Raw genomic sequence first — 14,837 nt, 5'->3', positions numbered from 1 at the left:
ATCACATCGGACGGCAGGATCACTTTGCTTCATATAGAACCACCTGGCATTCCACCCTTTCAGCGAGGTATTCAACAGCACAGGAATGTATTTGCTCACCATCCCATCGCGGAGCTATAGATACACACCACCGACAACTTTGGAACCACCCCCTCCTTTCTTCTTAAGCTAGAAAAAGTGTCGAAAGAGATTGAAATGGGAAAAAATGTCAAGATAAATCTCACAGAAGTGGATAAACACAGAGGTGTACAAAATAGTGTTTGGATGAAGATTACATAAGCTCACTCCCCAATACTCCAACAGATCTCGCAAGAAAGGGTGTACCGGAAGCCCCAATCCACACCAGAAGTAATCTTCGAATACAACGAGTTCATCGTTGTGTGGCATCAGATAGGGCTCACCGTCGGTCGAACGCCATCCGGTGGTGACATGATCAGGAAGAACATCCGCCTCCTCCATCTCGTTGAGATCAGTCTCCCCCATGAGTGACAGTACCCATTCCCTGTCATGGCTTGCCCCGGTGGCCGCCTTCTTCGCGTTACCACCTCCCCTCTTCGACGCCATCCCTCAGATCTAGATCAGGATTGGTCCCTTTACGCAAGCTTTTTAGCCCTAGCGGTGGAATGTGTGTGAATGCGAATGGGAGAGCGCGAGGGTGAGGAGGAAGACGAAGTGACGGAGTGGCAAAGGTAGGAGCGTGGAGCGTGGCGGCGGAGTTATACAGACAACCTCTCGACTTTTTGCATTCAAGGGTTTTTGGGAAACCGCACCATGCTGAGTTGCGCCCTTCTAAATTCCCCAAAGTGGCGTGCTGGGCCGTTATCTGGGCTTCCATGCAACTACTGCCCATATCGCCCATTTTTCGATGCAAGCTCGGTACTACACGCCGAATATTCGTCGACCTCTCCGCAATACCATCAAGGCTCAGTAATTTCTACTATACAGTCATTACTCCGGTTTTTTCTCCACGATTTGAGTAATCGGCACTTCTTGATTTATTCGAGATTTTCACTTGTGGCTCGGGGACTACGTCATCATTATGATTCGATTTCTCACCATACTGGGGACTTTTTTCTACTGCTATTTTTGACTCTGGCACCATATGACCACGTCACCTACTGTCAGGCTCGGGGACTAAGTGGGCACACTTCACCTTGCGGTGAATGTGCGCTTTTCATTTCAAGGCTCGACCAGTGGACTAGCTGCCTATTTGGCTGGTCTTCTGTCTTTCTCCTACTTTTTGGACCCTAGCACCACGTGACCACGTCACCTATTATCAGGCTCAGGGACTAAGTGGGCACACTTCACCTTGCGGTGAGTGTATTTTCTTTAATCTATTCATTGGAAGACTCCGTACCTCCTGAAGTTGAAGAAGATTATCTCCATTTCTCGTGGTCGGACTCTAAGTATGCACACTTGGTTCACAGTGAAGAAATTTTTGATTTTGAACTTGAACTCCTTACATCCTTCTGGCAAGCCTTACTTGGGTAAGCCCGGGCTCGGCCGGACAATTAAGCTGCTCGGTTACGGTCCATAACTGCTCGACGACTCATTAAGGTGGTCGGACTATGAGTCTGAGTGCTCGGCTTTGTTTACACCTGCTCAGATAAGCTCAAGACGGCATTGCACAGCAAATACAAGGCGCTCGGGGACTAGCTGTGGGGGGGTACGACCCCTGATACCCACGATAGACTACATGGGCTGCGTTGCTAGGGGTGGTCCAGCCCACAAGATGAAGACTTACGGTGCACGGTACTGCTCGGCGTGTACCGCAAGACGTCAAGAGCGATATCCTGAAGATACTACGAGCTCTGTTAGGATATGCTCGATCTCGTGATTCCTGTAATCTGTTATTACTTACCGGTTATCTCCTAGATCTAACCGACTTATAACCCTACCCCCGGCTATATAAGGCGGGTAGGGGACCCTCTCAAAACACATGCAATATCATACGATAGACAATACAAACCAACAGACCACAGTAGTAGGGTATTACATCGCGCAGACTGCCCGAACCTGTCTAACTCTTGTGTCTCTGTTGCCTTCTTGTTCTTGATTACGCGCACCTCTGCCGATCAATCTACCTTCGTGGGATACCCCTCGGAGGACTGTCGACCAGATTTCGTCGACAATGGCGCTGCTTTGCCCTAGCGCTAGTCTGCTCGAAGCTTCCTCTGGCGCCACTGGCCCTACGGCCCTGCCTCGACTCTCGACGGCGTTGCTCCGCCTTGGTCCTGACACCGACGCTCCGGGCTCTAGCCCACCGACGCCTCCGCCCCAGCCCCACTCGTGACTCGTCGTCCGCTCTATTGTTGCTGACGTGCGTAGAGAAGGGGCAATTTCGCCCGGGCCCCGCGAGCGCGAAGGAGGAGCAAGGTGAAGCTGGTTTTTTTCGGCTCCTTCAAATGTCTGCCGCTATAGAGTGTGCGAAATCCGGCGCTTCTAGTAGGGAGCAGTCTGGCTCGCGTCGTCTAAAAATAGCTTTAGGAGCCGTTCGAGAATCAGTACCAAACATGCGCTTAAATTTATAAGTGGTCTAGGGTACGTAGCTTGTTGCATGCAAAGCACAGTAGATCAACTATTGCGAAAAATGGGGTACGTGGAGTACAATTGTACAAATGCCATGTGAATAAAGGAGATCAAATGATGCCGAGATTGTAATTTTTTCACTCCAATGTAAACGTTATCGACGCATTTCTCCCGCCAACTATTGTGTACTCCTGTGATACAACGTCACACTAGCTTTACAGTCTACACACACTGAAAAAAATCAAATGGTTTTGTGACAACATGGCTAGCGAGCTGTTGTGCTAGTTGTACGGGTGGATGACTTGCTATGTGCCCGGTGGCGGAGTATGTGCCTATGTCAGTGTCAGTACTATTTGTAGAAGAGGAGTGTGTAGAAGAGCTGGTTCCAGGTGTCCGGGAGGCCGGGGAGGCACCAGTGGCTGCAGTCAACGGAGCCGCCGGCGCCGGGGTTGGCACGCTGCGCCGGCGAGAAGTCGCCGCTGTACACCGATGGGTGCGCGTCCTTGCGCATCGCCGACAGCGCCGTGATGTCGAGGAGACGGACGGGGCTCTTCATGCCCCGCAGCACGGCCTGGATCACCTGGTCCTGGCCCGAGGCCTGACCGGTCGAGTTCAGCACAGTCACCGGTGCCGTCTCGCCGTAGCAGTTCTTCGATACCGGGTTGGGCCATTCCTTCGAGCTGATAGAGATCACAGCACAAAAAGGCCGAAACGAAAAAACAATGAATGAACTGAATGATAAAAAAAAACACGACACGTGCATGTACATGCATATGCGCGTCTGGACAGGACGCCGCTAGCGTGGCAGTGCACAGAAAGGGATGGCTCGTGCCCCTGGTGAGAATAATGCCTGTAATGCGTGGGCGACATGGACTGGAAGAAGACACGGGTCTTGGCTTGATCGAGGTTGAGGTCCACCCAGTTGGCCCAGGTGGTGAGGCCGCGCTGGAATGCCACCGTGCGGTCCATGTCCTCGTAGTATCGGCCAGACTCGCCCATGTAGTCCCAGCTGCATCCACCACTCACATTTGCAGAGCAAATTGACGATGAATCTACAACTACAAGCTGGAGGGATTATCACGGATAGATAGATTTGCAGTGCGGCGTACCCCTGCATCGAGCCGGTGTGCGTCCACCAGTGGCCGGAGTTGAAGGAGAGCACGTCGGCGTCGCGCCACGCCTCGGCGTTCTCGGAGATGTCGTCCAGCATCAGCACCCGCTTCCCCTGGACCATGTCGATGTCCACCAGGTACGGCGCGCGGTAGAAGGATACCGTCACCTGGTGCTCCTGATGCTCGAACAACGTATTTAGATTAGATTTGGCCTAATTAATCTCTTCGGGCAATCTCTGAATTATCATGCACGCCGCATGGTACATGTGTACATAACATACCAGGAACTTGTAGGTGTACAGAGGGTCCGCGGAGACGAGCTGCGCCGGCGACTGCGGCGCGGCGGCGTGCAGCAGGCAGACGAGCGACTCCCACTGGTTGCGGCCCAGCGAGTCGCCCACGAACATCACCGTCTTCCCTTTCATCCGTGTCAAGAAGTCCGCGCCATCGAACCTGGTGCACACAGTACAAGTAATCAGTCTATCAAGCATGCACGCGAGTGTCTGTTGCTGTGGGTTCATGAGGCATGGTTGGCTTGGCGCTCACTGCCACGTACCTCGGCAGCTCGCAGCCGGCCGGCTTCCAGACGTACCGGAGGTAGTCGGAGTCCGGGCGGCCGTACAGCTGGCAATTGAACTCCGCGTCGATGAGCGGGCAGTTGTACCCGGTGTACGCCGCCGAGCCGCCGCCGCCGTCGAGGACCCAGCTGCCACTGAAGACGTCGCAGCCGGCGGCCGGACCGGGCGTGGCGTCGTGCCGGTGGCGCCGCGCCAGCCCGACGGAGAGCGCAGAGGCTGCCGGAAGAGAGAAGGCATGGAGCAGGAGGACGGAGGAAGACAACGCGACGGCGGCGAGGGCGGCACTCTTCGGCAGCATCATGGCAAAGAAAAGAGAGAGCGGAAGCAAAGCCGCCTTTCTGAATGGCCCCTTTATGCTGCTGCTCAATTAATCGTGTAATCACGAGTCCAGCTGCGACTAATCTATATCGAGCTGCGCTAATTGTCAGGAGTTTGATTGAAGAGGAGGTGTGCATGTGAGGGTAAAGAATTGCCGCTAGACCGACTGGAGTTCACGTGAGCGTGTTCGACATCAGATCACCTTTGGAGTTTGCGCGACTCGTGTGGAATCCGTGGATTCCTTGCCTTTGGTCGGTTTGCCCTTTGGCGTACGTCGTTGTAGGAACATCGAAAGATTTGAAGCCATGGAATTCGTGCTTTCTTGGAAATGGAATATACTTACTCTGTAACTGCATATGTCGTTTTTAAAGAGTCAATATTTTTAAATCTGATCAAAACTTGGTTTGAGATAAAATTAGCATTGCAAAGTGATTGAAATTTGTGTATAGGTAATGCATATGTGTTGCTTATATATTTTGTGACATTATGGCGATTCTATACACTCATGGTAGTGTAGCGAATTTGCTATTGTTGCATGTTATGCTCGTGGGAGGTATTATGCGATTGTGATTGGACATGGTTTGCCCTTTGTGAACAAGATACGCAGATCGGAAGGAGATCAGCTCACCAAAGCCACCGGAGAATCCCCGCCGCCAAGCACTGACACACGCACGAAGAGATGCGCCGCCGCCACACGCCACCGAATGACCGAAACACCAAGTAGAAGAACCGCCACTGCCGTGCACCGCAGAAGTGCCGCCATATTCCACTTGTTTAACACCAACGCTGGACACCACCAACTGGATAACCCACGCCAAAGGATCGCCGCCTCAGATGCCACCTGTAACCGCTGGCGAGATCAGACAGGCGACATGAGCAATTCACAGAGATTGGAATCAGAGTGATCTCAGATACGGAGGCGGAGTCTCACGGCTTCGACTCTCAGGCAGTCAGGCAAGAATATTGCAGCTGGTTTATACAGCTTATATAGAGTCTCAAGTGTAATGCAGGAGTACTACTTTGAAAGGGCGTACTGTATATCCCCGCTTTCTCCTACTCCTTGCTGTGTGCTTGTTGGAGCAGCTCTGTTGCCGTGACAGGATTGGATAAGAATTTCTCTCATCACCCTCACCAACTCACCAGAAACAGATCACTAACCATTTTTATTCCCTCTTAACCTCTTTGTGACTTAACGAGCCTGAGGGCCCCTTATCGATCACATGTGCAGAATCAGCAACAAGCTCAGGCTGAGCTCGAATGTCTAGTCAAACAAAAGGAACTGCATACAGTTTGCAGCCAACGAACAGTATGGCGACAGAACTGATAATACTACAGATAAGGGTAAAACCATCACCAGAAATAGCTCCAACATAGTCTCATTTTCCTTGTAGCTGGGCAGTATGTTAACAGCTTAGTCCTTAATTTACACCATGGAAAATACACAATCACTCAGCTTCCGTAACCAGGTCAGATACATAAGTTTTGAAAGCTTACTGCATGAAAGTTTAGCATCCTTCATCCAAAGCTCTAGTGGACCCACCCTTGGTTATTATTTGGTCAAGACTCTAAGCCAGACATTCCTTGGGCGAGCGCCCTTTTTTACCCGCTCATAGCATTTTCCTGAGAACTTGTATTTCAATCCTGAAGCTGTGTTAGGCTGCGAAATGTAGGGAGCGTTATCATAAGCAACACAAGCAGCTACCCAAGAAATAATCAGGAAGTTACTCAGAGCATATACGTACTGTTATATTAGAAGTGCAATTCTGGTTGCACTGATCTGCACCAGCACTAGAAATGGAGCACAATCAGTACCAAGTAAAGGAAAAATATGTTAAAGATTGTAGTAAATAATTATTCTTAATTAAGTTACTAAAGAAATCACTAATTGTTACTCCCTCCATTCCAACTTGTAAGTCATTATACCTTTTCTAGATAGATAGCTTTTACTATGTTCCTAGATATACATTATGTCCAGATACATAGTCAAACTTATGTATCTAGAAAAGCCAGAACGACAATTTGGAATGGAGGGAGTATAAACAAGATGCTGGCTCACCAAGTGAATATAGATAGTAAACCAGATTGCCAACTAGGAGAATGTAATGTCTTACAGAATATAACTGCAGATTATGTCTCGGTCAATCATAACTGGTTATTTTTCTATTAGTATCAAATCTACATAGCATTTGCAAATTCTACAATGTTGACTCTTTGAATTCAGTCAAGCAAGAATGAACGGAATTCTTATAAGCCAACCCCATCTGACCTCAATAGAAGAAACCGTACCTGGCATATGGTTGCTCATGAATGTCCATTGTTAAACCAACTTGAGAATCTGGCGTGCAAGTTGGAGCATCAATGAAACAAATACCCTCTTCGCCTTTGTTTTCCTGACTTACCAGTACCAGCTCTGGCCCCACTGTCAAACCAACTTGCGGGTCTGCCATACTAGTCAGAGGATCAATTGAAGAAATACCCTCTTCACTGCTGTTATTCTCAATTTCCATTACTAGCTCAGGTTCCACAATCAAATCAACCTGATGGTCTGGCTCCACTGTCAATGGAACAAATACCTTCTTCACCACCATGTTCTCTGCCAACCCCATTCTCTCAGAATTGGACATTGATGGAACACTTTTATCTTGTGAAATGTTGTGTGCAACATTTAATATCTTCTGACACATGGTGGTTCCCTGGAAACTGAGAATGCTATTCCCTGCCAACTCAAGCCTATCAGAATTTGACATAACTGTGAAACCAAATGAGCATGTCCATGTTTCCAAAAGTTCAGGAACTGCCGGTAATATAAGTCTTTCCACCCCCAAGTCTAAAAGCAACTGATAAGAAAAAAAAGAAAGTGAAATATTCAGCAAACACCATGGAAATGGCAGGAGTACTTGAGGAATCAAATGGAAACGTTTTTGTTACAATTTTTTTTTCGAAACAAGCTTTTGTTACAATAAAAAAAGGGCGTACCCAGTACAGAGAGCTCCCGCTCTGTGCGGGGTCTGGGGAAGGGTGTCAGTGGCAAGCCTTACCCTCGCCTGTGCAATGCGAGGAGACCGCGACTCGAACCCGGGACCTTCCGGTCACAGGCGGTAAGACTCTACCGCTTGCACTATTTAAACTAAAATACCGTTGCAGATGATTTTAAAATATATCAAGTGCAAACCTTTTCCAGTTCATTAATTAGAAGTCGGCACATTCCTTGGCGGCGGTATGGAGAACTTGTACCGATCAGAGGCAGCTCGGCAAACTTCTGGCCGCAAATCCTAATCAGGAAAGGAAATAACTGGACATGGATCAAGATGCTTAATGAAAGTTCAATTACTATGGAAAACCATTGTGAAGGTTATACTACCGAAAAGTGCCGACAGATACTGGTTCACCACCTTTCTGGAGAAGTATTGTGTAGAATCCCCTAAAATTTAGTCGTCTGAGTTCTGATCTGTGAAGCATATATACAGAAGTTACTCAGCAGTCTACACTAGATCAATAAATAATGGGCAAAGAAACATCAAACATATATAAATTTATAATATGAATATAGATGTAACCAAACAACAGGTATTTCAACAAATTTCCAGAATGTGGAAGGTGAAAAGGGGACAAAAAAAAAGAGAGAACAACTTTGTTGATGAGCATTGCAAAACTGCAGTTAGTGTACCTCTATTTAAGCAATTCAGTATAAAACATATAAACTTTAATAAAAATGGTCTGTGTTTCGACTATTTGTAATACAAATAAAGCATCAACTATTCTAGAATATTCAGTCTATCTCATGAGAGTATTAGTGCAAGAATCATTGAAAGTGAAATAAAACCAGATGCATGGAAATGGTCCAGAAGCACTTACTCTCTATTGAAGACAATATCCTCAGAAATATCACTCTGTGTGCGAGGCTCGATAATAGTAACAAAGCATTCATGAAGAATACCAACTGCAATGCACAACTTGCCATAATGGTCTGCCATTATCTCATCATCATAATCACCATGGTCACTGCCGTTCCCTCTACAAAATTTCAAGATAGTCCAAGATACGCCTTCGATTGGAGTTGGAACTGATTTCCCAATGAGTTCTTGCAAATGTTGAAATACCTGCACAATAGAATGGGACAACAGAATCAATCATTTGGTGTCTGAAAGACATCATAATAAGAATTGAGTTCAAATTATATTCTAAAGTCATTTCAGGTAAAAAGTTAGCATTTTTTATCAAGTAATACCGTACATTTGAGCATCCCCTGCTGCAAAACCAACACCCTTCTGGTCGGCAGATAAGCTGATGGTCACTATTTCTAGTGCAACCGACATGATCTACCAAAAGAAGGTGAACAAGAAATCAGCAATCACAAAATAAAAATCTGGAACATTTTATACATAAATGTTGAAATAAGCATACATTCCCGTTCACACTGATCACAGTAAACTATGGTCTTCTCAGTGAATTGGCTGGTATCAGGATCATAATCACTCAAGTTACAAATACTGCATCTGCAGGATGGGCAATACCAGTTTCCTTCCGGAATGGCCTACAAAAGCAGAATGCAAATGAAATATCTTTCTTAAAGCAAGTGCAAATAGGAAGAACTTGTGGAGAAATAAGAACTGAAGAAAAATAGCAATGATATGATGCACATGCTGTTCATCATACGCAAAAAAGAGAAGGAACATTTATCATATGTTCTCACTACCAATGTGATATGGATTGGCACTTGAGCAAGAATATTCATCAAAAACCAACAACCATATAACTAAAGCCAATGGAAGGCTAAAACTGTCATGTTACCAGGCTACTTACTGGAAGTTTGCAAGTTGCAACAATAGAGGTACCAGCAGATAGAAACTCGAGAGTAAGTAAATAGATTCACTCGAATAGGATAATGGAATACCTCTACCTCCAAACCGACACAATCATGATGATAAGATGATGGGCAATTGTCACAAAGTAATAAATCCCCACCATCATGGCACACAGAGCATATCGAATCACTTTCCAGATCAGAATTTTTTCCCTTCAAGCGCACATGCAGTGGATGTGGATCTCTGGGCTTGTTTCCACCCATGAATTCAACTAAACACTGTGATAGGGACATTCCATCCTTTAAAAACATATGAGCCGAAGGTAATGGTGTACTGCTCCCAGCATGAACCTCAAAATTCTCCACAGTGAATATTTCATTGCAACACATGCATTCTATTCCATCTATGCAGATGGAACCTTCCTTTATCCCAGATCCATCACTTTGCTTATATGTAACGTTATCCCCTGGTACCACAATTTTTTTCTTTACCAACAAAGACAAAACTGTCTTCGCACGATGCTCACTTGAAGGGATCTGTCCATGTCTTGAACAAAGATATTGTGCACCGTCCAAAGAAATTGGAGATGATTTTCTTTTTCTACATCTTCCATGATGTGACAAGGTAAACATGTTGCTACATCTGTCCACAACAGGCATACCCTGTATTTTACTTGAATCCCTTAGTCCACCACTGAGTGGTGCCAACTTTGATGGATGCATAGAACCAACAGCAGAACCATGGTTGGCGATTTCAATGTATGCGTCATTGTCCTCCTGATATCCTTTTTCCAGGTAACCCTTACATGCTGCCACTAGAGAGTTGTAAGACTTGCCATGTGGAGCATCATACCTCAACTCCAGTCTGTTTCTAGGCTTTTGCTTTAACCAAAAATTCCACCCAGCAGATTTGAGAAACTTCTTAGCATTTGATCTCAACAGTTTCCTCCTCCTGGAATTTTTCCTATCAGCTTCCATATAGTCTATGTATTTTTCAAGGGCATCAGATTTATCCCTTCTTTTACGTTTACTGAGCCTTGCCAGGTCAGTTGACACTGTCGAATGAAAACCTTTTGGTGCTGTCCGATAGTTGTGTCTGTCAGTTATTATATCTTGTTTAACACCTCCAACTATGAAGCTGCATATTACCTGAATGATAGAAACATAAGTCTTCCCATCAGGTGACTCATACCGGAATCTCGTAATATGTCTGTGATGGCCATTTCCTAGCATAATTTCATCCTTTCTGAACTTAATACTCCAACCCAATGCCAGTAGATGCTTCTTCAGCTTCACACTCAGAGTTCTGTCAATGCTCCTCTGTAGAACAGTAGTGCCATCTTGGTAACTAGCAAGAAGAGAAACTATCTGTGGGGAAAATTCAGCATCGAGCTGAACCAACTCCCAAGATCCTGATGGAGTCGTGATCCATTTATCATTGGACTTGTTCTTTATCAAGGCAAGATCCATGCGCGTCGGGTTGTAGCATGCATTCTTGTGCACCACACTAATACTGTCTAGATGCAAATTTTCTGTATGATCATCTTGGCAATCATTTGCTTCTTTTGCAGCCAAACAGGCCTGGCATGCTCCTAGAAAAGATGGGAACCGCTTACCATCAGGTGAGATGTAAAACTTGTTCTTAGGATGGTCATCCAGAAAGGTCCATCCTAAAGATTTAAGGTGTTGCTTTGCCAACTCCTTTTTGATAAGAGCATTTTTCCTATTATTATTACGATAGCATGAGATGTATTCTGATAATGCTTGGGATGGATCCAGCCTATCCAAGACAGTGGTCTCAACTTTGTCCTTCTGAAATACTGCTTCCACTTGATATCCATCTAGGGTAGGCTTGCCACATAGAGACCACAATTCAGCAATGAGATCTGCAAGTGATCTCTCCCAAAATTCTTCTGTTCCACACATCCACATTTTAGCATCAGTCTTAAAAGAAGGTTTGGATCTTAAGTCAAACCATATCTGCCTGACTGACACAGGTAAACCATCTCTCTCTTCATGTGACAAAAGCATCTGCAGAAACAACCAGATTCCACGTGGTTTCCATTTCCCTGTAACTTCATCCCAGTCTTGAGTAAGACGTAGCTGATCAACTTCAATAGTGCATTCATCACCTTCATCAGGGAAAAGGACTTTCCTTTCCATAGAGCCTTCAGCATGATCAGCAATAACACCTTCCCAGTAGGAACCTTCTATGAGTGCATCAACACAGAGTCCATAGCTTGCATGAGATACCTGCAGCCGTTGATGTGGACACATTGGTCTAACATTGCCACAAATGACTTCCTCGGGCATGCTTGACTTGCCATCAATGGCATCTGACACTTGAACATTCTCAACGAGGGGCGATCCATTTTCATCAATGAAATCAGTATATCTTACGGTGCGAGCATTTTCCCGAATACCAATAACAACAGCCTTATGCCAGGAGCCACATAGCCCTGGATCACAGCTCAGCACCTACAGAATAGAAAGATGTCAGTGAATAACTCGGGCACTTCCATCCCACAGTGTGAGGGCAGACATAGTGACAGTGCAAAAAGCAAACCAGGGGTTGGCATATCCCATAATCATCAGCAAGTCACAAAAACAATGAAACACATTGGAATTCTGAAGCGAACACAAGGGGTGTGTTAAAAGGGGTAGTAGAACATTAGTGGTTCATTGACAGGTCAAATTCAATCCATGCATCCAATAAATTGGATCATAAAAGAATAAACAGTGATATACAACTTCAGTAATTCCTACCTAACTAATGCAAGGATGCCCAATTGGCAGGCATCAATGGCCAAATTTAAATATCGGAAATATCGGACCAAATTTAAATAAAATTTAATTTGAATTTAAGTAAATTTAAATAAATTTAAACAAAATTTGTATGAAAAAGATAGATATTTCCTTATCGGCACCTACGGATAAAGAGGATATATCGGAAATATCAGGAGATTTCGGCCGATATTGGAAACCATGACTCAGACAGAGGTAACTGGCATCAGCCGCAAATCGAATCGAAGAAATATAAATAATACAAATTACGCACAATTAGGCACTTTGCTTAGATGTCAATAATACTATCGGAACTCACTGAGGGCAGAAGCGAGAAGCCAAGATTCTGAACTATTTGCACGTGCATAAAGAAGGCTCACTGCCGTATCGCTGTTACGACTTGATAGCCGTCTATGTGGCAGAACCTTCTACTAATCTTGTCAGCATTTCCGCATGAGGAAGATAAGGTCACTCCAACCACCCAATATAAACTCCGCAGAACAACTAAACAGAATACATGTAAATATGTAATTAAGCACCCACTTCACCCCAGATTAACAAAAGCATGCTATTCCTAACCAATAACCACCCGGATACACTCGCGATCATCCCCGGCCGCGGAACGGCCAATGCTCGGTATCAAAATTAACCGAGAATCGCCTGGTCACGACCCTGATCATGGGCGGTGTGGCCTCAAGCATTGGAAACCCAATAAAATCGAAAACCCAGGCACCCAGCCCATCACCCGCGGACCATCGCCCTAAGCCCCAATGCGGTGGACATCATCGCAAACGGCGGTACGGATGGCGCTCACCTCGACGAACTCGCCGAAGAGGAGCTTCCTCCCGTCGCGTGCCGCGGCGGCGGCGGCAGGGGGCGACGCCTCGCGCCGCCGCTTTCTAGCCGCGCCGCGCGCCATTGCGGGGCGCGGCTGCGGGGACGGGTGGGTGGGATAGGTAGGGTTGAGTGCGAGTGCGGCAGCGTTGGACTGGTAGCCCCGGGATACGGGGAGGAGCCCAAGAGAAGCCAATGAAGGCGGGAGGGGTAGAGGGCGAAGAGAGGAGAGGAGGAGGAGGTTTCCTGGCTTTCCTGATGCTGGGAGGCGGTGCCGTTTATTATGCGCTCATTATGGACTGATTAACGTGGCCGTAAAGTCTTGTGATTTATTTATGTTGATCCGCCTATATTTGTGGTATTTTCTTTATTTTCAAAAACGGTGGGTTAAGTGAGGTTTGGTTTTCTTAATAGGAAATTTGTGTTCTTTTGGCTGCTTTATTATAATGAAATGTTTTTTTGGTTATTTGAGTGATATATATAAACTGATATGGGGAACGTATTACTTGTGCGTGTACAGTGCTGCTTCCCGTTCACCGATTGGTTTCTCGTTGACAGCTGGTGCTGATTTAACGTGAGAAAAAAAATACTATTAGCTAACCAATAAGCTCTCGCTAGAATCAACAAGGCAACGCGTTGTTTGCTCGCTGCACGGCCACAGCCTTTCAGCTTTGGCGGCTTTTGCACGAAGGATCAGAATCTCTCTTTTTTCCTGAAACACCGCAAGATGCCAATGACGGTGGACAGTGCAAGGCGCTACGCCGCTACGGAGTAAACACTGTGGCTAGAGTGACAGTTTGCAGCAGCCGCGCTGCGGAAACAGGCATGAGAGAGAGACCATTGGGAGATTCGTTTGGTCATTTATTTATGTTAGGTACAGGTTCAGCCTTTGTTTGGCTGGAGTAGCCTTCATGAGAGGTCAAATCAGCCTTGAAGTACGACGGTCTCCAACCACGTGATTTAAACGCAACTGAATTTTGGGTAGCTAAAACTATCCTCCAATGAAAGACCGAAACCACATACGTATTTTAGGTACTCGACGATTTGGAAGGTATTTCTGCGTCTTTGAAGAGAGACGACGCAAACATGTAGTGGTGGGCCCGTCGGAGCCACAGTGGCGCTGCGCCCTGCCCCGCGCTGCGACCCACCTCCCCGCCGGCGCAGGCGGCAAGCTTGCCCCGGCGCGCGGCCCGCCTCCACCTCGGCCACGCCATCCTCCTCACCTCCGCCATCTCCCTCCTCCGCACGGGATCGAGCACGGGCGCGTTGACCTGCTCCGGACAGCAGCCCTGCCCCGGTGCAGCGGCCCGCCTCCACCTCGGCACGGCAGTCCACCACCACCTCCGCGCGTTGCCCTGCTCCGGTGCGGCAAGGAGGAGGGGGGTGCGTGGATCTGGGCCCCGCCGCCGCTCACCCTGGCCGGCGAGGCGAGCTGTCCCTAGAGCGGCCGCCCAGCCCTGGCGCGCCGAGCCCGCCCCGGCGTGGCGTCCTGCCTCCCCGCCACCGCGAGCCTCCCCGGCGCGACAGGGAGGCGCAGGATCTGCGGCCGGCGAGGAGCGAGGAAGAGAGAGAGGGCAAGGGGAGATCGGGAGGAAGAGGGAGGGAGGGGAAGAGAAGTGACGAGGGGGGAGAAAGAGAGAGGATATGAGATATTTTTACCGGTGTACAGTGATTTGAGTCATCCGTTGGAGAAGATAAATTTTGAGTGCGGATCATTTTTACTGTGCAACACTCAAATCAGAGAAATAGGTGTTGTGTTTAGGTTGTATTGTTGGAGACACTCTTAGTCCCCCCCCAACCCCCCACCCCCAAAGTCTATCACATCGGATGTTTAATACATGGATGAAGTATTAAATATAGATTAAAAAAATAACTATT

The 14,837-nt window shown here is 47.0% G+C and overlaps 1 protein-coding gene across 3 annotated transcripts; it reads right to left on the bottom strand.

Moving 5' to 3' along the window:
* Positions 1–2,656: 2,656 nt before the first annotated feature.
* On the bottom strand, positions 2,657–13,204 carry LOC136532550 (protein PMR5-like). Of its 3 annotated transcripts, none has more exons than XM_066525132.1 (11): positions 12,940–13,204; positions 9,432–11,819; positions 8,942–9,071; positions 8,771–8,856; positions 8,393–8,637; positions 7,899–7,985; positions 7,710–7,809; positions 6,824–7,374; positions 6,280–6,325; positions 5,166–6,194; positions 4,517–4,887 (listed from the first exon to the last, which is right to left on the bottom strand). In XM_066525132.1, the coding sequence occupies exons 1-10, from the start codon at positions 13,042–13,044 to the stop codon at positions 6,087–6,089; spliced, it is 3,846 nt and encodes a 1,281-aa protein (XP_066381229.1). In that variant the 5' UTR covers positions 13,045–13,204; the 3' UTR covers positions 4,517–4,887; positions 5,166–6,086. The 3 variants fall into 3 exon arrangements, with proteins under 3 accessions (XP_066381231.1, XP_066381229.1, XP_066381230.1); XM_066525133.1 differs by having other exon boundaries at positions 9,438–11,819; XM_066525134.1 differs by lacking the exons at positions 6,280–6,325; positions 6,824–7,374; positions 7,710–7,809; ... (4 more) ...; positions 9,432–11,819; positions 12,940–13,204 and adding exons at positions 2,657–3,209; positions 3,380–3,538; positions 3,639–3,817; positions 3,923–4,094 and having other exon boundaries at positions 4,198–4,887; positions 5,166–6,077.
* Positions 13,205–14,837: the final 1,633 nt, after the last annotated feature.

Source organism: Miscanthus floridulus, unplaced genomic scaffold (genome assembly GCF_019320115.1).
Source record: "Miscanthus floridulus cultivar M001 unplaced genomic scaffold, ASM1932011v1 fs_656_1_2, whole genome shotgun sequence".
Classification (NCBI taxonomy): domain Eukaryota; kingdom Viridiplantae; phylum Streptophyta; class Magnoliopsida; order Poales; family Poaceae; genus Miscanthus; species Miscanthus floridulus.
The sequence above is the reverse complement of the archived record's forward strand: the minus strand, read 5'-3'. Positions and strand labels throughout refer to the sequence as shown.

What these genes read in the sequence shown, in the direction of transcription:
- LOC136532550 (XM_066525132.1), bottom strand. Translation starts at nt 13,044, where the DNA reads ATGGCGCGCGGCGCGGCTAGAAAGCGGCGGCGCGAGGCGTCGCCCCCT. An exon ending in GTGTCGGTTTGGAGGTAGAG is followed by an intron (nt 9,072 to 9,431) that starts GTATTCCATTAT and finishes CTGCTTTTGTAG; the next exon opens with GCCATTCCGGAAGGAAACTG. An exon ending in TGATCAGTGTGAACGGGAAT is followed by an intron (nt 8,857 to 8,941) that starts GTATGCTTATTT and finishes TTCTTTTGGTAG; the next exon opens with ATCATGTCGGTTGCACTAGA.